This window comes from Tenrec ecaudatus, chromosome 4 (assembly GCF_050624435.1).
Source record: "Tenrec ecaudatus isolate mTenEca1 chromosome 4, mTenEca1.hap1, whole genome shotgun sequence".
NCBI classification, from domain to species: Eukaryota; Metazoa; Chordata; class Mammalia; order Afrosoricida; family Tenrecidae; genus Tenrec; species Tenrec ecaudatus.
The window spans coordinates 196,579,741-196,604,074 of record NC_134533.1 but is presented as its reverse complement, the minus strand read 5'-3'; the positions used below and the strand labels follow the sequence as shown (position 1 = coordinate 196,604,074).

At 44.8% G+C, this 24,334-nt stretch overlaps 1 protein-coding gene across 1 annotated transcript in view; it reads right to left on the bottom strand.

Moving 5' to 3' along the window:
• Positions 1-24,334, bottom strand: part of COL6A5 (collagen type VI alpha 5 chain) — a 127,829-nt gene that overhangs the window by 46,968 nt on the left and 56,527 nt on the right. The window contains exons 27-35 of the mRNA XM_075547895.1: positions 22,018-22,080; positions 20,962-21,024; positions 19,665-19,700; positions 19,517-19,553; positions 15,323-15,334; positions 12,507-12,994; positions 7,430-7,523; positions 6,017-6,670; positions 2,951-3,041 (exon numbers count right to left, since the gene is read on the bottom strand). Of these exons, the coding sequence (XP_075404010.1) occupies positions 2,951-3,041; positions 6,017-6,670; positions 7,430-7,523; positions 12,507-12,994; positions 15,323-15,334; positions 19,517-19,553; positions 19,665-19,700; positions 20,962-21,024; positions 22,018-22,080 (1,538 nt within the window). The remainder of the gene's footprint in view (positions 1-2,950; positions 3,042-6,016; positions 6,671-7,429; positions 7,524-12,506; positions 12,995-15,322; positions 15,335-19,516; positions 19,554-19,664; positions 19,701-20,961; positions 21,025-22,017; positions 22,081-24,334) is intronic.

Below are 24,334 nucleotides of genomic sequence, written 5' to 3'. Positions count from 1 at the left end.
TCAGGTGTGATAGACTCCAGGCCATATATGGCTCTTGTGGACTTGTTTCAATTTTCTTCTTTTTCAACCCGAGCTTACATAGGAGCCATTGATGGTCTCTTTCACAGCCCACCCTTGCCTGGTTTCAGCTGCAAATATTGAGCTTCTCCATCGCCCATTCCCAGAGAGGTAGTCAATTTGATATTTGTGTATTCCCTTTGGAGACGAGCACATGGATAGTCATCATTTGTGTTGTTAAAGAAAATATTTGTGATCAAGCAATCACTGGTCTTGTGAATTCTACCATGTGATCACCAGTTTGATTTCTATCACCAAATGCTGTATTTTCCAACTATTGTTCCTTTCTCTTGGTTTCCAACTCTTGCATTCCGATAGCCAATAAGTGTGAATGCATCTTATTGCATATCTGATCAATTTCATACTAAAGATGTTGATCAAATTCTTCTGTGTCTTCATTTGGTGGTGTAGGATGTTGACCTTCTAACCACTCTGTCAGCAGTTTGAAGCTACCAGTGGATCAAGGGAGAAAGATGGAACTTTCTACTCCCACAAAGTGTTGTGGTCCTGGGAAAATACAGGGGCAATTCTATGTTGATCTTTATGGTAGCTATGAGCTAGACTTGACTTGATGGCTGTGAATATTTTGGTTGAGCTTAATTAATTGGTGCATAAATTTAAATAATAGAATGACTATAATTCTTTTTATGGAGATATATATTATCCTCTCACAGGCAGCACTGTATTTCAATATAGTTCTTGAAATGACCTTTCAACAGTGAGAGTGATGCCATTACTTTTGAACCTATCCTTTCTTGCATAGTAAACCACGTGATCTTCTGATTCAAATGGCCTCTACCAGTGCGATCCAGCTCAGGAATGCCTCGGTCATCAATCTTTATATGTTTCATTTAATTTTTATGGCTTTCAATTTTCCTAAATTCACACTTCCTATATTCCAAGTTCCAATTATTCATTGATATTGGCAGCTGTTTCTTCTTAGTGGTGCCCCATCAGCAGATGAAGATCTTGAAGGTTTCCTCCACACATGCTGTGATGGTTGGCTCGCCTTTGAGAAGGTCGCTCTTCCTCAGTCATATTTTGAGGGCCTCGCATCTTCCGGCACTGTCTTTGACAAGGTTCCGATGGCATTCATGCACCTTTCAGTATCTGGCAATGCTCCAGTGCTATACATAAAGTTTTCACTGTCGAATTCCTCCAGAGTGCACAGCCTAGTCCTTTTCATAGTCTGGAAGCCATCCTGAAACTTGTTTACTTTGGGTGACTCTTCTGATACTTGAAATATTCGTGACCTAGCTTCCATAATCACAGCAACACACAAGCTGCCACAGTTTGACAAACTGACAGACAAGTGGTGGAAACAAACATGGTAGACACTTAAAATGGAATACCACCAAGCCTTAAAGGAAAATGAAATACAGATACATGCTCCAACATGAGTGGACTTCAAAGACAGCATGCTGAGTTACATATATCAATCACAAACAGACAAACATTGTCTGAAATTTTATCAAAATAACTAATTCTATTGAGACGAATAACTATTTGCCAAAGATGGGGGAGGGAAAGGTGAAATAACTCGCTGGAAAGTGGTGAGTTTTTGTGTCTAGTGATGGGAAAATTGGCATATCTGCTAAAGGGAATAGTTACATAACCAGATACATGTAGCTGTTACCATTAAGCTGTATACCAGGCATAAAAAGGGGGAGAAAAGTGGGGGGGGGGTAAAGGTGTTTTGTATAATTTTACAACTACATCAGTGGGCCTCTGCTCCTCAATAAGTTTTCACCATTCAATAGTACTTCAAATCACAACCAGTAACTTCTGATTCATAGAGCCCCTATAGGGCAAGGTAGAACAACCCTTGCGGGTTTCTGAGACTGCAGCTCTGTACAGGAGTAGACAACCTCATCTTTCTCCCATGGAGCAACTGGAAGTTTTGAACTGTTGATCTTGCAATTAGCAGGCCAACCACTACGCCACCAGGAATGTTCTGGTACAACTTAGGTACAATTAAACACTTCATGGTGTTTTTATGGTTCTAAAATTTAGGGTCATAGTTTTATAGGTCAATACAATCAATTAGCCTAAGTTTTAAAGGTTCTGTTTTATCTTCTCATTCATTAAGTTGTGCCTGGGGCCTTAAAATGAGTAAATAGATGGATCAAAGAGAGAAGGAGTGTGGAACAGAACTTTACTGGAATACCGAGAAATGGCAAAGGAGGCTGAGGAGAGATGAAGCAATCATAAGTTCTATTTGAGAATCTTAGTGGAGTGGCACTGTTGGGTAAGCCCTGGACCACTAACCATATGGTCAGTGGTTCAAACCCACCAGCCATTCTTTGGGAGAAAGATGAGGCTGTGTGCTCCTATAAAGATTTACAGCCTTGGAAACCCTGTATCATGTCACTATGAGTCAGAACCAACTCAATCATAGTGGGTAGCATTCTCAAAGAGTCCATAGGTGGAAAAACCAGGTAAGCACTTAACTACTAATCAAAAGTTGATGGTTCCAATCCATCCAGAGGCCCCTTGGAAGAAAGACGTGACTCTCTACGTCTCAAAGAATGAGCCATTCTAAACCCTGCAGAGTTTAACTTTGGCATATACAGATTCACCATGAGTCAGAATTAACTGAATGGAAACTGCTTATTTTTTTAAATGAAATATTGAGATACATTTGATTTATGGGACTTTGAGAAAGCTATGCATTTAAATGCAAAACTATAGTACAACTTAAGAAGATGTTATTAAAACCATCAATTAGATAAGCATGCTTGATACGAAAGCTCTATGACAGAAAATGGAATGTGCAAAGCATTTACTATAGAGGCCTTATTAGCTTCTTCAACCTAACAACCTGCCACCAGCTAGTTACCTCCCCATCCATCAATTAGCAGTCGCGTGTAAATGTAAGAGTTGCTCAGCTCACCTTAAGTGGCTATTTTGAAGATTATCTCCTTCTGACTCTTGGAGTCTACAGTCATCCTCAAGCATCGGTGGTGGATACTGATTAAATCCTCCTATTGAGAGATCGAATTTATACTTAGATGTTTAACCTGGAAATTATGTGTGCTAGGTAAAGAGTATCTTGACAGGTATCCCCTTCGAAGCAATACATGTCACTAAAATATTTCAGTACGATTTAGCTGGGGTGAAAGTGGTAATTGGGGGCAACTATAACTATCATTCAAAACTGGGTTTTGGAGTGCTTTTGTAGTCAAAGATTGTCAAGGTGACAAAAGGAAGCCAAAGTCCCCCAAAATAGAAAAAATAATCTCACTCCCATCAAATTGGTGCCAATTGATAGAGATCCTATAGGACAAGGTAGAACTGTGTCTGAGATGTAACTCTTTATGGGACTGGAGAGCCCCGGTTTTTCACCCAAGAAGTGCCTGATGTTTCGAGCTGCTTCCTCTGCGGATCAGAGCCCAACACATAACCACTCCTCAAATTGTCCCTGGAGGGTTAAGGATGACGTGGGACACATAATTTCACAAGCTCAGACCAAAAGAAAAATTTCACTCTGATTCTTGAAAGCTTTATATGCAGACCTATGTTATTGAGCTAAACAGAGAAAAGTTAATACTTTGTTACATCATACTACTTTGTGCTTCTGTGCCGATTTACACCAATTTCTTAGGAGAAGAGTCATAGAAAGTCTTGTAGCTTACACATCTGAGTAATCTTCCACTTTAGTGCCTTCCCGATGTTGTTTTGTAAACTGTGGGAAATTGAGAAGTATCATTTCCCTCTCATTTAATTTAAAATAAACTATTTTTAGATAAAAGAGGCCTTTGATCATTGAGTAACACAGACAATACTTTCCAGGAAAGTACATCAGAGAAAGTTTGTAATCTTACAATTACTATACGCTCTGACTGAAGATGCGTTTTCCCACTCCCCACTGATTTCTTTGACACAAGAAGGTAACTAGTTATCAATTGCACCTAACACTCGCTTTGCTAAGGCAGGGACTCTGATGTAGCTGCCATTGCCAGGAACATCCAAAGTGTCAGCATCAAAACTTGCCAAATTGGGGTCAGCAGTTTGGGAAAAACCCTGTCATATTAGCACGAGTGGTGGGCATGTGGGTAGAGGGAGTTGTGTGAAGGCTGTGGTTTTGTTCTTCTGTTGAGTTAAAAGCAAGCTTGTGCTCAGTGGTTGTGAAGACACAGAAGAGACTAGCACGCTCCAATTTTGAGTTATTTTATAGTCTTTCAGATGCCTCATCACCAGTTACCTGGATAACACAATGTACAATGGTGAGTGGAAAAAGAAAAAGAGTGGATGCTGATGATTCCGAGTTAAAAAGCAGTTTACAAGTATTAACTTCTAAGTGAGAAGTTATCTTAGCAATGCCATAGACAATCTACTTCACAGAAATGAGGAGCCTTCATTAAGTTTAACGAGTGGAAAATGAAATGATCATGGAATGTTCCATAAACTTCATATTTGTGCTAAATCTAACTCTTTCAATAGCTATGGAATAAAATTACTAATAGAAAAAAGGGAAAATAGGGAGCTCTGATGGTGTAGCGGTTATGCGTTGGGTTGCGATCCTCATTGTCCCCAGTTCGAAACCACCAGCAGTTTCTTGGGAGAAAGACTGGGCTTTCCATTCCCATAAATAGTTAGTCTTGGGAACCCACAGAGGGGTCGCGGTGAGTCACCATTGACTCCATGGCTGTGAGTTTGGTTTTTTGGTTTAAATAGGAAAATGTGCAGCAAAATTCATGAAAGGCATTTCTTTTCTTCCTTTGTACACAAAATAATAGTTCATCATACCATTGAGGGCATCTTAGGCTTAAAGGGATACAGTATGAGTGCCAAGAAGACAATGATTGGATCCCCCAGTTGCATACGAACCACAAGAAAAGGAAATGAGTCTGCAATGAAGGGCGAACCCTCAATAGGATTGTCCTTGTGGTGACATGGGGGATTCTAGCATAGTGGGAATGGATCTAGAAGAATCTATCTCTAAACCTGTAAGATTCTCAGAAAGACTTCATTCCAATTGATGGGATTCTCTCCAGCATAGTTTTTTTAACCTCAGCAAGGTTGATGTTTAGACTGGTGGGACAGAGGTGGTAGTGGGGCTGACATGTACAATGCAGACTCTTTAGCAGCATCTGTTTGATGTTGGTAGCATCCCCCAATTGTGATGGACAAAAAAAAACCACGTCTCTAGACATTGTAAAATTTCTCCTGGGGGAGGAAAGCCGTACCTACTTAAGAACCATTACTCTGGAAGTGTTTCTCTTTGTTTGTGGTGAAGAACAACGTGTTTCTAGTCCTCAGTCTTCATAGACTGCTGTGTTCAACAGCACTTACCTATCACAGCGACACCTAGTTTCCTTTCTGTCCTGCTCTGTTCACAGATCAGTAATAAACACATGGAGGATGGCTTGGGTTGCGTTGGCCTAAAGCCTTGCTATGAAAGTGTGGTCCACGAACCAGCAGCACTGGTATTACTGGGGGATCATGTTAGAAATGCATCATCTGAGGTTCTACTCCAGATATCTTTGACCAAGACCTGAACTCTAAGATGATTCCTAGGTGATTTGAATGATTAGATTCTTTATGAGGAGTAAAGGATTGTGCTATCTTTACACAATCACATAGGTCTCCAGAGCACACTAAGGTTGCTCATGCAGATGCAAGTTTTTATTGAAATGTTCCAGAGCATCTTCAAAGAGTTCCTGGAACTTCTTCAGGCTGGAAAAATGTGGGTCAGGAGACCCCCAGTCACTCTGTGCTTTCTTCCCAGGGCTCAGATTTTGGCTAAGAGACTCCACACCCCCCCCAAAAGTCTCACCACCTTATGACTGATATATAAGCAGAGTATACCTAGAATATGTCCCAGGTACCACCCTCATCTTACCATCCTATTCATGATTTTGGATCAGTTGTAGATGTTAAGATAAATTAGATTATTAACATTTTTCCAAACCACTCATTTCTTATTAAAACAAAGAGAAACAACTGAACTACTTACGTCTGATGGAGTATATAAGTGGCTCAATAAACTTCAAAACGTAACCCAGATCTGGTTTATGAATCCTCCCAAGCTGTATCAGATGGTGTTCAACGGGGTCACTGGCTAACTCCTCCATTTCATCCTTATGGGTGGAGCCCAGAGAAATCACAAATATGATATAACCTTGACACTTGGCCCTCAGAGCCATCTTCTTTAAGAATTCCTTTTTCTCAAGATTTTCTCTAGCTGAGATCACTACGATGGCCTTATATTTCCTTAAGTTGGGTGTTTGTGGGAAGAGATTTGCTATAGTCCACTGTAGCGCATGGCCAATGGGGGTCTCTACATGGAGCTGGTGTAGGGCATCCTGGATGTGCCTCTTCATCAGGACTGGGCTGTCATAATGCGTAAACCCGAACTCTGTTTTCACGACACTCTTTTGTCTTCTATCCCAAGGAGCATAGGTCAGCAAGGCGACCCGATCGCCAGATGTGGACGTTACAGGGTTGGAAGCAATGCTGAGGCTGTCAAGCATGGAGCTCACCAGTGTCTTCATGGCCTTAAACTCATCAGTTGCTATCTTTTGAGAATTGTCTAAGAGGAACGCTACGTCCAAATATGAATTGTCAGGTATAAAAACGTCTTTGGTGCAAGACTCTGGAAAACATTTATCTGAAAATGCACAGAGAGACTTGTTATTCAAGAACTGGCACAACAAAACACTATTGTTTGAGAGCTGCTTCAAGTGATCCCACAATGAATTACCAAGAATTCATAATCTCATCAGTACCTCTTCCGTGTTACATCATTTAAGTTACTGAAACGTTTTCAATGTTCTGATATTTCTGTGGCTCTAAGGAAACAATTAGGAAAGTCTGTTTGTGAAAGGCAATGGAGGAAACATGTGTCCTCCCAAACCAAATTCACTGCCATTGAATTGATACTGACAGATGGCAGCATAGGACAGAGTGGAACTGCCCCTGCGAATTTCCAAGACTGTAACTCCTTAGCGTTGTCGAACGCTTGGGGTTTTGAACTGCTGGACTCGCAGTCAGAAGCCCAATTCAGAATCACTATGCCACCCAGGCTCACTAAAGCCTACAAGTCAATCGAAACTCATTTAAAACATAGCTTCAATGTAGCTGAGGCTCTGATACAGATCACCAAATTGGCCTCCCCCAAATAGCCCATCGGGAGGCTTTTCTATGCCAACTTTTATTTTCTCCCAGAACTCCAAACACCGCCATTAGGTTGACTCTGACTCATTTACTTTCAGAGAAATTGAAACTCTGGCATGTGATCTTAGAAAACTGGGATGTTGATGCTAGAACCTACAATAAAAAACGTTGATCACTGATAAAGTCAGATTCGCTAGCTTGCCAAAAGGCACTAAGCTTTTCAGCACAGCAGCGTTCTTCTCCTCAGTCTCACCGTAGCAAAGTGTACATTTCCGAAGCTGTAGGAGGGGGTCATCGTCCTCCTCCGATGGAATTGGAATCACCTGAAACGTCCCAGTGTTGTCAAACTGCATCGGAAAAAGAAGAAGATGCTGAGGCTCTCGGTTTCTCTATTAATTGCAAAGAATCCACCGTGCACCTGTCTTAAGGACTAGTTTGAAAGCACATGACGAGTCACGATTACTGAGCATTGTAGCCTCCATACACACGCACAAACTCTCTCCCTTTAACCCTGATAACAACCCAGAGATGTACGTAAAACAGATCTCAACACTGCCACCCCCTGGGTTCTGTTGTGAAAAAACTACCATAAAATAACCGTAGCAGATTTACGGTCAAAGTTAGAATTAAGATTTTCTAACTCATGTTTTCCATCCATGTTTAAGCCTACAATCCTACATCTGAATTATTTTTCACTTCCTTGTAATCATGCACCATTTTCTGGTAGTGATCATATCTATTTCCACCTCCATCATATGTGTAGTAGAAGGTTCATTGTTCAGATAGCAAGTAGGTCTTTCTGATCACAAATTCAATTCAAAGTCCACCTCAATAGGCAGCAGACAAAGAGTATGGAATCTTCTCAGAATACTGTTTGTCATCTGTTTCTTGAATACTCTTTTGCTTCCATCCGTACTGAAGTGGGCAGAATACAGCTTCCAGTTACTCAGTTAGCAAGTCAGGAATCATTCAGTGGACATTTACTCTATGTAAGGCACCATGTAAAACAGGCTCTCTTATTTCAACAGAGGAAACTGATCATTGTCAGGTACAGGCATCTCACGATCCACTTAAGTGCTCATCTTTTCCTCACTCTCCCTTGGCAAATCACAGGATCAGAAAGGCCACATGCTCCCTTTTCAGTGAGTTCTTGGAAAGAGTTAAAGCCATTCCAGTCTTATGGTTACAGAGTGTTTACTACATTACAACTCTCTCGCTTTTAAATGAAATTGGCTATGTTGGAGTGTTAATTTGGGTTTGACCTGGTTGGTTCCCCCCATGTATACACTAAACAGTATCCTAACAAACAACAAGTTTTATTCACAAGAGTAATGATGCTCTTCAGTCATTCAACCCAATATTTACGCTATGCTGACAGGACTGTAGACACCATTCTAGGTGCTGTGGATACAGAAAAGAGCGACATAAATAGAAACCCCTCTCTTTCTAAAATGTGTGTCTCTCGGGGAGAGACATACCATGAACCTAATAACTAAGCGAATCATCTAGCATGCTAGGATGTGATACGTTTCATAGAAAAGAATAAAGTCGTGTCATAAGGATGGGAAGTTCTCGGGTGACATTTTAAATGACAAAGAAAGGATCATTTAATCAAAACTTCAATGTGAATGGGAAGGAGTTTTTTAGGCACAGGGAATAGTCAGGGCAGAGGCTCTGAAGAAGCAATGAGAGGTAACGAGGACAGAAAATATAGACTTTGATTTTTCTGTCCTAGAAGATTTACTATAGGATATAAGAAATAGGTAAACAGCTGAAAATGAAATGTTGGGATAAAAAGTTTTATTATTAAAGAAATATTTGGTTGCGAAGACTCAGTAGCAAAGCAACAATGATGTGCAGTAAGCAGTGGACCTCTCCCAGGAATACTGCAGCTCTAATGCTTTAGGAAGAGTCCTAGTGGTTAAAGCCTCAGCTGCCCTCTAATGGTAAGGGGTTAAAATCCACCTGCCCTTCCGTGGGAGAACGATATGGCGGTGGGCTTTGATGAAGATTTATAGCCCCTATGGATGACAGTAGAAGCTCAAAACCCACTTGCAGGGCCCTACCCAGATTAAGCCTCCACTGAATCCCCTCTGACCACAGTCCAGGGATGAGCATGTTTTTGCTGTCAAACAGAGAGCATTGCAAAGGTGATGATGGCAGAAATCCTTAGGTCAAATGTAACATCTTGTCATGTGATCTCCCTGTTGACCCATTTGAAAGTTGGTTCAGTTTTTAATATTTCCTGCTTTCTTTGCGATTGAAGTTTTTGTCTTAGTTTGTTGTTGTTGTTTTGTTCCTTGTTTGTGCTTTGTAAGGCTTCCTGTATATGCAATCCAGGTTCGGTGAATCTATAGAGACAGCGACTGGATTAATAATTTCCTAGCGCCCTGGCAGGGGAGCTCGGGGACAGGGAAACGGGGAGCTAACACCAAGTACAAGAAAGAAGGAAATGTTCTGAAATTGATTGTGGCGATGGTTGCAGGGCTCTGCTTCCTATGATCGAACTATTAAATTGTGCATGTGAATTATATATCAATCAAATGGTTTTCAAATGGGTTAGAGCCTTGGAAACTCTGGGGGGCAGTTTGACTCTATCCTATAGTGTGTTGTTAGGAGTCTATGGAATAGACTCAATAGTAATGGTGGGTAGCACCTTTCCCAAATGGAACCCACTGCCATTGAGTCCATTCTGGCTAATAGCAACCCTAAAAAGGGGTTCTGGGGCTCTAAGTCCTTGTGGGGACAGATAGTTTCACCTTTGAGTGGTTTTTAGGCTTGAACCTCCAACTGACCTAACAGCCAGCAGTCCAACACTCACCCAACAGTGCTCCTCATGGGTAAGAGTTTAGGGGACTATAAGTACCAAATAAATGTGCCCATTTTGGCCAACATCGCAAAAGAAAAGACCATCATTGACCATTTGAAAATGTCTTTTCTTCAGAGAAAATCAGATGTAGGAAAGTTGAACTTTCTTGAGCTTTCAAATGGTTAGAAAGTTCTAGAACATTGGTGGTACACTGAAATTTAAATTCTAGTTGAGGCAAGGCCCAGAGATTTAAAAAGAAAACTATTCTTTAAGTAGGGTCATCAAAAAGCAATACCAAAACAGTTTTAAAAAGTGATACTGGAGAGGTGAGCTGGCAGTTTCACAAGAAAATTAAAATGGTCAATAAGCATATTTTTAACAATTTAAGCTCACAGAGAAATATGGATCCAAGCATCAGTAGTGGAATGCTCTTATATACCAAACAGATGGGCAAGCGCGTGCAGTAAAAACCTTCCTAGAGTCCATGGGTCGTGTCTTGAGAGCTCAGAGAGCCAGGACTTGATGAAAAGGGCAGGGAAAGAGAGAGACCAGAGGATGAGAAGAGGTCCTGAGTGGAGAGAAGTACAGAGACAGTGAGTGATGCACAAAAATGATCACAAGGACCGTTATTTAAGCATGCTCCATGATCAGAACAAATGTGTGGGGTGATCATCTGGTGACAGTGGAGGGGACAAGAAGTGGACAGTTTCCTAGGTCAGTGACTCTGCAGAGAGATGGTGCAAATCAGAAATGATTGATTAACCAAGAGTGGCTGGAGGTTCTTTCCCATTGATGCTTCAAGACGTCTGGGTATGGTCCTATAAATAGGAGCTGAGACTTGATACTCCCCTCAGACGTTGCTTATGCTAGAAGCTGAAAGAGCACTCCAATCTCAAATGGCGTTTATTTCTCCCATGGAGGAAGACATCTTCAAAAAGAGAAATGGACAATTTCAAGACTTTCTGCCACCCTTTTGATCAGACTCAATTATGAGCCTGTTTCTCTAAAATAAATTTGGAGCGTGTTCTGAGCAGATTAATTTGATTCATGCTACGAGGTGGGGGCATCTTCTTTTTTTTAATTTTAACAATTTATTAGGGGCTCATACAATTCTTATCACAGTTCATACATATACGCACATCAATTGTATAAAGCACATCTGTACAGTCTTTGCCCTAATCATTTTTTTCTCCTCTTTTCTTTTTTTACATTTTATTAGGGACTCATACAACTCTTATCACCATCCATACATATACATACATCAATTTTATAAAGCACATCCATACATTCCCTGCCCCAATCATTCTCAAGGCATTTGCTCTCCACTTAAGCCCCTTGCATCAGGTCCTCTTTTTTTCCCCCTCCCTCCCCTTTCCCCCCTCCCTCATGTGCCCTTGGTAATTTATACTTCGTTATTTTGTCATATCTTGCCCTATCTGGAGTCTCCCTTCGTGGGGGCATCTTCTTGCTAAAGGAGAAAACTATGGTTGGTTTTGAAATAGGTCTTTATAACCCATCAGATGCCAGGATGGCCTTGTCTATAACCAGCATCATGTGTTTCCTAGATAACTGGATCCTAAAAGCAGATGGTGAGTTTTGTGACTTTTGGAGGCAGGGAGGAGAGATCCCATTTAAGAATCTGTGGATCTAAACATGGCGGGCCCTCTTTTGGAAGAAATGTTCATATACACCAAACTGAAGTTTGTACAACTTCCGGGGCTCCAAGACCTCCTGAGTTTCGTGTCGTGTTTCATGAGATGCAGTGAAAGAGAGGACAACTCTGAAGGGGCGCTCAGCCCGCAGGGAGTTGGCAGAGCACCATCTTCATGGCATTCGACTCGAGACCAACCTGAGTTTGGATCTTGAGTTACCACTTCCAAGATATGCCAAATCGGATGCCACTTGAACTTTCTGGGCTTCCTTTTCCCTGTTTGTGGAATGGAGCCCAGGTATTCAGTTCAGAAGATTGTGAGGCTGTCTGACTGCAGATGTGATGTGTGTCCGACACAGGGAAGAAGAGCTCAGTCAGTGTGGCAGCTCCCTGATCAACTGCTGGGATCATTAGGTATTGTATTTCAGGGACCCGGTGACCCATCAGCTTGGGCTCAGCAATGAACTAAAATCGACAGCTCAGATATACCCAGCTGTAAATGTTTTGGAAATGTTGACGGCAACATATGTGCAAGGGTGCTTAATACGATTGAATGATGGATTGTTATCAGATTTGTAAGAGCTCCCCCCGCCTCAATGAAGAGATTAATTGAAAGAAAGAAAGAAAACATGCCCCCGGCTGTGCTGGACAAGGAAGACCTCGTGATCCACTTCTATAAGACTGAAGACATCGGAGCCCTCACAAGGGCAGTCTGCGTGGACTCAATGGCAATGGGCTTTATGGTTTGGCAACAACTCGCCAAGAAGTGAAAAGGGGGATCAAGACGAGCCGTATCTGCCCCTGTGCCCATCCTGCCCTACCCGCACCACATCCTTAAAACGTAAAGACACTGTCCAGGCAAGCTCTTACCCCAAAAGCCTCATCCAGGAAATCTCTCTCGTTAAAGGTGAAGACCGCTGGGCTGACCTCAAGGGCGTTCAGCTCCATGGTGGCGGTGAGGATGGAGAGCTTGTTGGCTGCTTGACCGGTGCTGAAAAACAGAGCAACTCTCCTCATGTTGGCCCCTGCGTAAGTCCGCTTGAAAACATGCCGGGCCACAAACCGCATGGCGTTGCCCAGGTCTTGGGGCCTTGTGGGGTTTTGATATCTTAGTTGAGAGAGAAGCTGGAGGAGTTGCTTCTTGCTATGATAGTCGGACCAGCGGATGAGATAGCTGATGTCTGAGTCATAGGAAACCACGACGACTCTTGCTCCCACCGGGCAATTAGTCTCCCTGATGTTCAAGTCGTTGACGATGGAAGTGATGATGTCCCGGATTTCATTAAATCTCTGTTCTGTGATGCCATAGGACTGGTCCAGGGCCAACACCAGCTCGGTTGGGTAGACTGGGCATCTTTCTATAGAAAGAGAAGCAGAAGTGGAGGACAGCCCAAGTACTTCACCCCCCTCTTGAACTAGAGGTTCCCATGCGCAAAGAAAGGCAAAGAATCTTACTTGTGTAAGCTGGAAGGCGCCTACCCAAGTACAGAGATTGGAGTTTGGCTATGTAGCGCTCACCCCTCGCGGCCCATGTAAAAGGGAACCGCAGGGCATGTTAGGGCTGGAGAAACAGCTCTGAATCCCGGTCAGCATGGTGATTACAAAACTCCAGGCATGTGTTAAAACCCAGAACTACACACACACACACACACACACACACACACAGTATGACTTTTACTGTATGTATAAATTTTCAGTGGAATTATGGTTTATTGGGGGATGTTGAAAATCGCTCCCAATCAAAGATCTTCAGCAAGGAAGTGATAGCCTGTTGGAAAGGCTTTAGCCGTGTGTGCAGCAACTGTTTCCCCGAGGGCCACCAGACACAATGCAGCCCCCACCCCCCCACACCAACACACACACTGTGAGCTACCTGGGGGCATCAAACTCTCTTATCTTTTAATTCCAGCTTTTCATACGTGTTTTGCAGCTCCCTTGTAGGTGCGAAGTTTAGTCAAATGCAGGTCTGCCCACAAGAACCCTAAGGGGTGGGGTGGCGGGAGGGAATCATTATACTATAAAGTATAGGGTGGGTGGGAGTCTGGGGGAGGGCTTGGAGGACTCAGAGCCTGTTTCCAATCAGGATGAGTTCCAAGGGCTTCAGGAAAGCCAGCTTTGGAATGGGAGCCACAGGTTCATTCCAAGGGGGAAGGGAACAGTCTTCAGTAAGCTAGGCTTGCAGTGAGCTACTCCCAACTCAATACTAGTCATCCGAGGATGGCTGAATGGTGGGGACTTTAATGCTGCCCCATTTAACCTAACGTGGCTTAAAATGTTTAAATTCTGAACCCAGGAAGCGGAATAAAAAGGGGGGTGGGGTTAGCAACATAACCAAACACTGTAGACTCTTCTGTGAGGGGACTTCACACAGTTCACGTACAAGTGGAAAGCAAAAGCAATGATGCTTCCCATGAGCTTTTAAAAGCCTCCCTTGTGACCTTCAAGCTAGTCCCCACACGCCTGAATCAAAAAATCTCGTTTGCATACACCAACTCTTAGAAATGGAAGCAGAGAGGAAGGGCCGGGGTGGTTGGAATCAAGCACTTTTACTGTCGATGTGATTTTAAATGTAAGGTGAACAGCGAACAGAATAAGGAGAGTGAGTGAGTGCTCTGCTCCTCAGCTTTCACTAAACATAACCGGTGACGTGGGAGGGGAGCAGCTTTGAGACGGACTGATCATCACAAGTTCCCCAGGAAGGTAGGCACTGAATCCTGTTTTCCCTGTCCTTCTGCGCTCGTGTCAAGGAGCCTTGGTGGTGCAGTAGTTAAGGGCTTGGCTACCTAACCAAAACATTGACCTCATCCACCACTCCATGAGAGAAGAGTCCTGCTAGGCTGCTTTTCGTAAGGATGACAGCCTTGGAAACTGTGGGAGGCAGTTCTACTCGGCCCTAGAGAGTTGCTGTGCTTTGAAATCCTCTTGAGGACGGCGAGTGCCTCAGTGGTCGGCAGGGCACCTGATAAACTCAAATCCATGAAACATTTCATTGAGCACTGACTCAATGTAAGGCCCCTCCCCACTGAATTAATGTGACTGGCTCCATACTTCAGAGCAATCTCAAAGACCCCGAAGGGTTTACCTTCCCGGGTTTCCATGAGCGGCGAAGGAGCTCTTCAAGTTGCCATAACCGGCTTCGAGAGCCGTGCACCTAAGTGCCAGGTAGCACTATTACAAGGGAGATCACACTAGGCAGGGCAAGGCTTGCAAATGGTTGACACTTGGTGAGATGCAAGATGGGAATGTGGGTCTCAGGGTGGAAAGGAAACATCTTGTCCAAAAAGCCTGTGCCCGTGGGTTCGGCAGCCAACAGAGGAACAGGATGAGGATGGGCCCGGGAGGTCTATACAAGGCATTCCCCAATAATACAGGGCCTCTTCTATCAAGAAACTGAGTATAAACCGAAACAGGCTGCAGAAGAAGACATAGTGTAAAGAGTTGGGGGCATGTGGGGTGGTAGAGAGGGGAGTAAAAAGGGGGTACCATCATGAGCTTTTACCATCAAGGCCAAACGTAGACAAACCCACTGCTTTAACCGTTGTACTCAACAGACACAAGGGTTGAAGACCGAGGTCTCAGCAGACACCCGAGTTGTCCTCCAGGAGCTAAGGGCTTCTCTCCCAGGGTTCTTGTCAGAACACACCCATTCTTTCAGCCAGAAAACACAGTACAGCCGGAGTACTCACCTTCCCAACAAGCTGTAAAAGGTGAGAGAGAGGAGCGAGTTAGGCTTTGGAAACACAAACTCATAGCAATCCCCAGCCCCGACCCCACCTCGCCAAAGAATAGCCCAACAATGCCGAACATTTTATTTGCCTTTGACTGCAAAAGGGGCAACACTGACGTGCCAAGAAACTAAAGCGAATGGGCTGAGAACCACCAGGCACTCAGAACTGGGCTCAGTGGTGAACCTTCCTGACCATGGCCCCTTGGGAGCCACAGCCAGCCGACTTGGGCTAGGTGAGCCTTGGATTAAATAGCAAGAGAGCCAGCATCCCATCCGTGTTGTCTCTCTGCCGATATCCTCCCAAGAGTCGATCAGGTCAGGGGCAAAGATACGGGGTCTTCTTCTCTTCCTCGGGGTGCTCGACATTCTTGTGGGACCATGAGGGGTCCCGAATGAGTTTTCTCTCTGCTGCAAAACAGAGCTGGTCTGTGATGTCCACATCCACGGGGAGAGGAGGGGGGAGCCCCAAGGATTCCTTCCTTCTGAACAAACAGCATCTGGTTTCTGAGTGATTTACTTGACATCTGAGACTCATCATGGTGGTGGGGGTTGGGGGACAGTGTTGGTACATCTTCCAGAAGACACAGGTCCGATCAGTTTCCCTGCTCCTTTTACTCTTTCCTAGGAAAGCCAGTGAATCACTCCAGTATGATAAATACGCTGTTTTATGCACGCTGGCAACAAAGTGGCCTCCCGTCCTGCCAGTCCACTGGGCATGTGTCCCTTGGAGCAAAACTATTATTTGACTTCATCCTGTGGAGTTCTGGCAGGGGCAGGGCCGGGTGGTGGTGCAAACTTAGTAGGCTTGGTGACTAAGTGGACCCCGGCTGGCAGTGGTTGTCTAACGGCCTCAAGGTGTCATCCAAGAAAGGTCGGGTGATTGGTGATGGAATGCCATAAAATTAGCCCTTGACAAGCCTTCCGGGGCCACGTTCAGCCCTGACACACCTGGAGTGGCCGGGAGGGGAGTCAACACTAAAGCCACCATCTTCTGTTTTTGCTTTGTGTTCAATTCTGCGGCCACCGAGATGCAGCTAGAGGGTCCACAGCCCCGCCCCCTCACCCCGCCCCTACATTTCAAGGCCTTTCTTTTGGCTGAGAACTCCCATTCGTCGTTCTCTTCCGACTCGGCTCTGTGGGTAGAGGCACTGGCTTTGGGAGTAACCACACCGGCCTGGGCTGGAGCTGGTCAAACTGAGGCATCCCTGGAGCCATCTCTTGACTTCTTTTGATGGTTGTGTTTCTGCTTTTCCTCGGTGTCCTTTTTCTCTCTCCCTCTCCTCCCTCCTCTCCAAAAAAAATCCTCTTTACTCATGTCTCTTTCCTCCCAAAAGAGAGCCCACCAGGCTCTCCTGTTGCAGGCTCAGCCTCCCCTCTCTCCTAGATCTCTCCTTTGTTCTTGGGTGAGTGTCCCAGCCACCGGCTCAGCACACAAGCCTGTATCCCTGGGTGGCAGCACTGCAGCAGGACTGAAGAGCCAATCGTTATAGACCAGCAGTCCTACTCATCCGCATCCTGTATAAGAGTAGGTCTTTGGTATTGGTTTTGAAGGTCTAGCATCCAAATCCTGACATCCATTTTGGAGTTAGGTCTGGAGCTCCATGCTGTCCAATCAGCACTGAGTCTGGCTATAGCACCTCTCGATTCTCCCACCCCTTTAATTTCCTGTCGAGCCCTTTCCATTCAGTGTTGGAGAACGTCTCCCTTCAAATCCCTAACCCTCCCCGGGCTCCCCATTGCCTTCCGTGGACGTCCTGCCTTTCTTAAGAAGACATCGTTGATTTCTTTGGGAAGACAGGCAACACCATGAGGGTGTTTGGTCACCACACTCTTTTCCCCTACACCTGACTCCCCACCCCCACCCCCCGCTTTCCTCTCCCTGTGGTCCCTGACTCTTGCTTCACCTCCTCATCCATGCAAGGTCTTTCCCACGTAGCCTCTGCCTGTGACGTTGCTTGCCATTGGCTTCCTCTTCCTCTAAGATGCCTACATTTAGGGAGGGCTTTCCCACCCAGAGGGTGCCTCTTCCACACCTGGACCATGTCCCCTTTGTCAAGGCACCTTCCCGGTGCATCCTGTGGGTTCCTGCCTCTTAGGAACCTCATCTATCCCTCAGGTGGCGGCTTTCAAAAGCCATCAGCCCTTGAGTGACTTGAACGGCTGAGCCTCCTTCCCTGACCCTGCACCTGGACGATAAAACCAAACCATTTGCTGTGGAGCCGATTCTGGTTCTGGCGAACCTGTGAGTCTCGGAGGACAGGTGCACTCCCTGGGGGTTTCCAGGGGCTGATTGTTTCTGGAAGCTGGAAGCCAGGCTTGTCTTTTGGGGCCCCTCCGGGTACATTCAGTGTGTAATAGTTTGTGCTGACCGGGGACTCCTTCACTTTTGGCATTGTCTCGTTTAGCTGCCAAAGGCCATTTTCATTGAGAGCTCACACCAGTTTGCTATCTCTCAGCTGTTCTGCCCGTCATCTGTTCCTGCCGATTGACTTCCCTTCACATTTCTTGCTCTTGTCTGCTCATCCATTATGATGGGAGGCTCACCCTCTCTTGCCTTACAGTGATTTCCAGCTTCTTTTGCATCACCTCCTGGCTGTACACTCGTATTCACTCCATTGTTTACTCCATTCTCCTTCTCAGAGTCGTCTCTTTTATTTCTTCTGAGGGAGATTGAATAAATGTCACGATCGATGTTAAGAAAACACAGGAAGACAAATCGCCTAACATGCTTCCACCCAGATGCAACTTATTTTTGCCTTCCCCCACCCCCAATTTTTCTGTTAGTCCTTATTTCTATGTGTACATATATTTACCTAAAAGTAATCATCCTAGGTCTCAATTGAATGTCCTCCTTTTTTTGTTGTTAAATGGTCTTTTTTTCCCCAAAAATCATTTTATTGGGGCTCATACAACTCTATCACAATCCATCCATCCATTGTGTCAAGCACATTTGTACATTTGTTGCCATCATCATTTTCAAAACATTTTCTTTCTATTTGAGACCTTGGTATCAACTCCTCACTTTCCTCTCCCTCTCCCATCCTCCCTTCCTCCCTCATGAACTCTTAATGATTTATAAATTATTGTTATTTTTTCATGTCTTACACTGACCGATGTCGCCCTTCACACATTTTTCTGTTTTCTGTCACCCAGGGAGGGGGTTATATGGAGATCATTGTGATCGGTTCCCCCTTTCTACCCTATCTCCCCCTTAATCTCCTGGTATTGTGACTCTCATTATTGGTCCTGAGGGGTTTATCTGTCCTGGATTCCCTGTGTTTCCATATTTCCATCTGTTGACTGAATCTTCATAGAAATCTTATCTGCCGTGTGTTTCATCAAACATCTGGTGCACCGTGGCCTAATTATTCAATTAATTATAAATAATCCAAGCATATCATCATTTGGTGCTAATGAGCAGTGCTTCAATGAACATCTTCATGTGTTATTATTTCCTTCTTTTGCATGATATCCTTAGGATACACCTTCAGAAATGAAATAGTCATTCCAAACCACCCCCACCCCACCCCCATCCATCTTCATAGTCCCAAACAGCATCTCTATTTGTTGACACCTGCTTTTCTGTGGCTGAAACCAACTTTTTACGGCCCCCCTATCATTTTCCCATCATCAGACTCAACGATCCCCCTCCCAGAGTTCCTCTGTAGCACACAGGGCCGTCCTGACTCAGAATGGGCCCGGCAGCAATGGGTGGAATTGTTTGCTTTGGTTTCCAGCTGCCATCCTTACCGGACTCACCGCCAACCCACACCCTCCATGCCCATGCCCTTACCATCAAGGCCCCTCAGCCCTTTTGCTTGGAGCTGTTACAGTGGTTGGAACTGACATCCCCCCCCTTCAATACAAGCCTGATGTCTCATGGCTGCACATAGGCCCAGTTTCTCTCCCTGTGTGTCTATCATGCACCCCCTGAGTAAAGGCCTGTGCCCTTTAATTACCGGCTCTATCTTTTTCTGCCACGTTTGATCTGAACTCTTCCCACAGAAGCTCTCTTGAGACAAGCCTGTTCAGGGGACCTATGACTTCCCCACCAGGCAATCCAGCCCACGGATCCTGCATGCCCACACCCTAGTCTCTCCTCGGTCCCCTCACCGCGTCGGGGTGCTCTGACTCCTCACGCTCAGATACTCACGACTGTGATCCCGCAAGAACTGGATCAGCTCACACGGCTGAAAATGAGAAAAGAGCAAGAAAACTTGTGAGCAGAGACTGCTGGAGGGGGGCTGGGGATTCCCCAGTGGGTGGGTTGGGTTGGCTTTCATGAATAAAGTGATACGTACCGTATGGTCTTTGCTCCCGGCTGTACCTTTGGGACCCTAGGAAACAAAAACAGAGCAAGTTGCTGATATGAGTTGCTTTGTCACGAAAAAAAAAAAAATAAAGCCCCTCAACTCTTAAAAGCAATGTTAGGGTCAGGGTTAAGTCAAGGTATTCTGGAACCTAGATGACCATGCACTTTCTCCATTTCCGTTGTGTCAGCTTTCGTTGTGGTTGCTTCGGTGTTAGATCTATTGAATTGATGTCGACCAGAGGAAGAAAAAGTATTTTTCTTATTGGGCTTGGCAATTATTTTTGTGAAAAAGAAGCCATATCTTCACCCTGACCAGCAGGGGCCGAGCGTAAGAACAGGTGGAAACCCAAACCAGGAGCTCCAGAAGGCAGCCAGGGGAGAAATGCAGCATGGACCAGATCCGTCCTGATGCGACACATTCTTAGACACACGCCTAATAATGTGCATCAACTTCTCAGCGAGGAAGAAATCACGTATTGTCTCGGAGTAGCCTTTCCCCGCGATGGATTCTCATTCTGGTTTAATTCAGTCATCCACAAAGTCATCCACGGGTTTGTTGTTGTTGTTTTCTTTATGGTCAGACTGTCTCCTGTGGCACAATGCTCAAAACAAGATGATTTTTCCACTCCTTATGCAGTGGAGCCTTGGGCTTCCTGCACAGAAGATCGGCACTGGTAACGTTCAGTTCTTCCCCAGATACGCTCGTTACGGAAACCCGACACATCAATGAACCACCACAGCGTGAAAGCACTAAGTAGACAGGACAATCTCGCCAGGGGGAGATGAACCTGACTCGGCCTCCGAACACTTCCAGAGGGGGTGACATTTCTCTTGTAATGAGATCACACGGGGAAGTTAGGGTCATAGTTCCACATCCCTCTAGAAGCCTAACTTTGAGGAGAGGAAGGGAATCACAGTGTCCTATCAATGTGCCTCCCAGGATCGACCTTTGTTCGAACACCTTTGTGAAGCTTACACAATCCCATCCTTATTTTCAAAGCGCTGGGAAGAAATAACAGCGACTGCTGATACTTGTGTGACACTGGAGGGGTTACTAAGAGCTTTCCCCTTGGATTGTTTTCTCCTCACAGCTGGCTGCCTTTGGAGCTGATTGGGATGGCGTAGCTCCTCCCCCTTTCTGAGATCAACTGAGAGTCTCAGTGACTGGCCCAAGGTCTCACTGCTGCTGAGAAACATGAACTTGCATTTAAAATCTGTTCCCTTTCTCCCGAAGGCCCCAGAAACCAGTAAACTGGAAACAAAAGGCAAATCATGGGCATACTTACTATGCGTCCAGGAGGGCCTGGGGTTCCTGGTGATCCCTTTTCACCTGGAAAGCCTTCAGTGAACTGCAGACAGAGAGACGTGTAAATCACTGCCCTGTCTATCCACTGGGAGGATCACAATGTCAATAAGAGTTTCAAATGGAAAAAAAACGTTGTTGTTTTAAGATACTAACTGTTCACTGAAGTCCAGGAAATCGGTTACTTGTAATATAAATGAGCTCTTCTTAATCTTTAGTAAACATCCATTTCCCTTGTAGCCTCCTTATTAGTGACATGCTTTGCCCTGGTACCGGCCTTGCATTTAAATCTGAATTTGTTATCAACTGGGACTGGAGTTACCAGACAAAGCAAATATACTAAGGCACATTGAGATCTTGAAAAACAAAACCAACCCTCCCATCTGCTAAATCTCAAGTAAGGAAAATGACCTCTCACACACACCAGAAGACATGGGTGGGATGTGTTAACCCTATACCCCAAGGTGATGGATGTGGATGCTAATAACATCTACCCAGCCAGATGGAGAGTATTCATTGAATTGCATCACTTTTATGTTGATAATGACCAGAAATGTTGTGCTTAAACTTTAATATGAACTGCTGCTTGTCTCAGAGTTTTGTTTTAAGTATTCGTGGTATTCTTCTCTGCGTGTGGCTAATTATAAGTTCTCAAAGGCGTGCCTTACAATGACCTTGGTTTTGGATAGTGGAATCAGGAAAGGACTCTCAGGGCTACTGTGCTAGACTTGAGTATGAGCCTGAGAAGCAATTGGAAAGCACTGGCATTTCTTGGAACCAACAGTCACAGTGTAAATCTCAAAGCTCATTCTGACTTTTGCAGCCTCAGAGTTTTAAAGCAGCAAATGAGTTTAGGGGTCAGGTAGACGAACGCTCATACCCTCCAAATTGACCTAGAGATGTGTGGAAGCTCACACAGCCGGCTGGTGGCATCTCAGATGCCCCTAGGTTAGATCATTAATCGACATTTATAATTATAACATAAGAGTCAGAGCTTCCAAGGAGACATTAATTGCTTCCGAAACTACAGGCCACTTACAACTCGTCCCCTGAATCCTCTGGGTCCAGGACCTCCAGGCGTTCCAGGATTGCCAACATCGCCCTGACGATGTAGAAAATAGAAATTAAGGTGGTGAAATATTTGCTGTGAAAATACTTATATGCAGCTCAGCCATTTGCACTCTTTAGCTGGTAGAGGGGAGGAAGAGGAGGATTTTGGCTACTGTAAAGATTTACAACCTCAGAAACACACAGGGGCAGCTCTACTCTGCCTTGCACAGCCTCCGTGAGAAGGAATGGACACAACGGCAGTGGGTAGGGAATTTGCTGAAGGGGAAAAACCAATCAAGTGATGCTGGTGTTTGGGGAGTGGCTGTCGCAGAGAGACACCAGAAGTAGAAAACCAATGAGAAGAATATTCAGGTGAGAGAAAGTGGAGGTCATACAAACAAGGGAAAGCTAGCAGGAACCAAGACTATTTGAATGAGATCATCAGAGCAGAGCTCAAGAAGGATATCTGGAGATAGGGAGAAAAGGGGGCCTCGACAGAGGAAGGGGGTCAGAGAGCTAGAGCAACAGATAAGTAGATAAACAGACAGATGGAGAGAGACAGGCAGATAGAAGTTGTTGCTGTTAGGTGCCAACTCTTAACAGCCTGAGGAGCCACAGAAGGACACACTTCCGGACCCCGGGCCATCCTCACATTTATTCTCGTGTGTGAGCCCATTGATGGAGCCACTCCGTCAACCAGCTCGCCGAAGGCCTTCCTCTTTGTCACTGTCCTGCTACTTTACCAAGAGATCGGTCTTCCCTGACAGCATGGCCAGAGTCCATGAGACAAAGCTGGGCCCTCCTTGCCTCTAAAGAGCATTCTGGCTGCACTTGGCCCCAGACAAATTTGGTTTTGTTTGTTCTCTTGGCAGTCCGTGGGACGTTCAATATCCTTCATCAGCACCATGACTCAATGCATCAGTTCTACCTGTAGATAACTATAGATAGATAGATAGACGATAGAAAAACATGCCCATGTATGCTAAAGGAGGAGAGTATTTAAGACAGGGCCCTTCTGGGGTTTGGGTGGCTGAGAATGTGGAGAATTGAACAAAAGCATATGGATCTTATCGGGAGACAAATGTTATCTAACCCCAATCCAGAGCTAGTTAGGAGCATATGATGGGGTAGGGGAGCAGGAAAAGCTGTCCTAAGGAAGATACTTTAAATTCAATGTTGACTAAGTGGATAACTCAAGTTCTGGAAGGAGCAGTTATTCATTATATGTAGGAGAGAAGAAAGGAGAGACAAGGTTTGGGAATGAGAAGCGGGGGAGGCAGTGTTCAGGTCATGAGGTGTCCATCATTCCCAGAAACAAAATTGTGTTATATCCTCCCGCTAACTGCAGAGTTCCGTGAGTACGTCTGTCTAAAATACCTAGTTTATTTATATTTAAAGCACTATCCAGAGAGTTAGGAATGAAATAACGCAGTTGTGTTAGTCTGGGTAGACTACAGAAACAAAACTCATAGACACTTAATGTGTATAAGAAAGAGCTTTAAAAAAAACACAATTGAATATTGAGAAAACATCCCAGCCCAGTCCAGATCTCGTCTATAAGTCTGATATTAGCCCATATAGCTGATACCAATCTATCAAGTCCTCTTCAGACTCATGAAACACATGAAATGACACTGAATGCAGGAAGATCACAGGCCAGTGGGTGGAGAGTCTTGTGGATCCAGTGGCAGAATAAGCATCTCAGTGCTAGCAGGGGGTCTCCATGTGGATCCTCCAGCTCTGGGCGCTAGCATAGCTCCATGTGTCTTCATAGCTGGAATGTCTCCCAGGGAGTCAGCCTGCGCCCTGCCTCCAGGGAGCTCTTTATCTCCCCAGCACCTTTAAATGAGGTCATCAGCCTGCGACCTGATTGACAGGTTAAGCCCGATCCCTTCACTCCTAATCCTCTCAAATTGACAACAGAATATCTAGCTACCATAGCAGTCAAGCCATTATGTCCCCGATTGACTTCCTCCCACTTTGGACTGGAAGTAGACGCCATGGTAAAAGACAAGGAGTACAGTCTCTTGTAGTGATACGTTGGAAGTTACCTGGAAGACTGTGAGTCCTTCAAAAACCTACTACTTCATCCCCTGTGGCCTTTAGAAATGATGACATCTTGTTTTTAGAGAAGAACCAGGAGGGTCATCAGTTTAGACAGACAGTGTGTCTTCTAGAGCGTTTGCTACTTTGTGAGGGCATACATTGTCTGGTGACTCTTTGGCTTGTCAATGTTTTGCTCATAGTATGTACACCATAATGCTGGTGGGAGAAATGAATCGAAGAATTAATATAATATGCTCTGC